This window comes from Condylura cristata, unplaced genomic scaffold (assembly GCF_000260355.1).
Source record: "Condylura cristata isolate star-nosed mole 26May11 unplaced genomic scaffold, ConCri1.0 scaffold00060, whole genome shotgun sequence".
Classification (NCBI taxonomy): Eukaryota; Metazoa; Chordata; class Mammalia; order Eulipotyphla; family Talpidae; genus Condylura; species Condylura cristata.
This window is the reverse complement of record NW_004567161.1, coordinates 742661-743767: the sequence shown is the minus strand read 5'-3', so window position 1 is coordinate 743767 and position 1107 is coordinate 742661. Positions and strand designations below refer to the sequence as shown.

The following is a 1107-nucleotide window of genomic DNA, read 5'->3' as shown; positions in this document are numbered from 1 at the left end:
TGCCGGGCGCGTGCGGCTGCTCGCTGCCCGCCTGCATCCCCGGCCCACGCCAGGCTGCTGGTCAGGCGGCAGGAGGCCACTCGCTGCCCCTGCAGTCCCGATGACACTTCCCGGGAAGGCCGCCCGGTGTGCAGGCCGCTGTTACTGACCGGCGAGAGCCGCGTGCGCCCCGCCTGCATCATGGCAAAGCCGGGACACCTGGCCCCGCGGGAGGGCGCCTGCTGTCCCCTCTTCAGACCCGTCTCGACAGCAGTGAACTCAGCGGCGATAGCTGAGGCTGGTGACCTTTGCTGGGTGAGTCACAGACCAGAAGTTCCGTCTACTCTGAAGTTTCTGGAAGGCATTGAAGTTTCTTTTCTTTTCTCTCTTGAGCTTCTTCATTTTCTTTTCCTGCATGGAGAGCACAGGGCTGAGCCCGCTGTGGCCAGGGCACCTGCAGTGGCCCCGCTGCCCTGCTGGCTGGTGGGGGCAGGGGCCAGGCCGAGACGGCTGGTGGCCTGAACCCCGGTGCCTGGCTCCAGCCCCCCCCCGGCCACACCTTACCTTCCCCTGATCGAACTCTGTGTCCCAGTCGTCGATCACCGTGGCGGCGCGGGCCAGTCTGCTGTCCTGGACAGCGTCCTGGCTGACCGCCGAGGGCCCACCGTCCCACGTCAGCACTGTGAACAGAGGCGCGTGTCAGGGCCGGGCCGGGCGCGGTGGCCGCAGGGCCGGTGTGAAGCCCACGCCCTAGACCTGCGCCCCGACGCCCCGGTGCCAGCGCGGGGCGCACAGGAGACGTCCCCGACAGGCCGCGGCTGCCTCACTGACCGCGAGGCCCAGCGGTCCTTAGCCCACGCCTCCCGGGAGAGGGCCCGTGCTCCTGCGCCCCGCCCACTGGCAGGGCGGCCTCTGAACGGGGAGCCGGCCCGCACACCCCGGAGGGCTGTCCCCCCAGCCCCACCCCGGAGGCAGGCACCTTTCCCCGCGAAGGCCGTATCGGACGAGTGTCGGAGCAGCTCCTGGACCACGTCGGGCGCCTGCTCTCCGCTCCGGGGGGCGGCCCGCCCCAGCCCTGGGGTCAGAGGGGCATTAGGACAGGCGGAGGCAGCGGACACGCCTCTACGG

General features: G+C 70.6%; 1 protein-coding gene across 1 annotated transcript in view; it reads right to left on the bottom strand.

The window, feature by feature from the left end:
- Nucleotides 1–6: 6 nt before the first annotated feature.
- The window catches only part of USP36 (ubiquitin specific peptidase 36), a 9856-nt gene continuing 8755 nt past the window's right edge, over nt 7–1107 (bottom strand). Inside the window, exons 9-11 of the mRNA XM_012734578.1 lie at nt 959–1054; nt 544–659; nt 7–390 (exon numbers count right to left, since the gene is read on the bottom strand). Of these exons, the coding sequence (XP_012590032.1) occupies nt 259–390; nt 544–659; nt 959–1054 (344 nt within the window). The 3' untranslated portion in view covers nt 7–258. The remainder of the gene's footprint in view (nt 391–543; nt 660–958; nt 1055–1107) is intronic.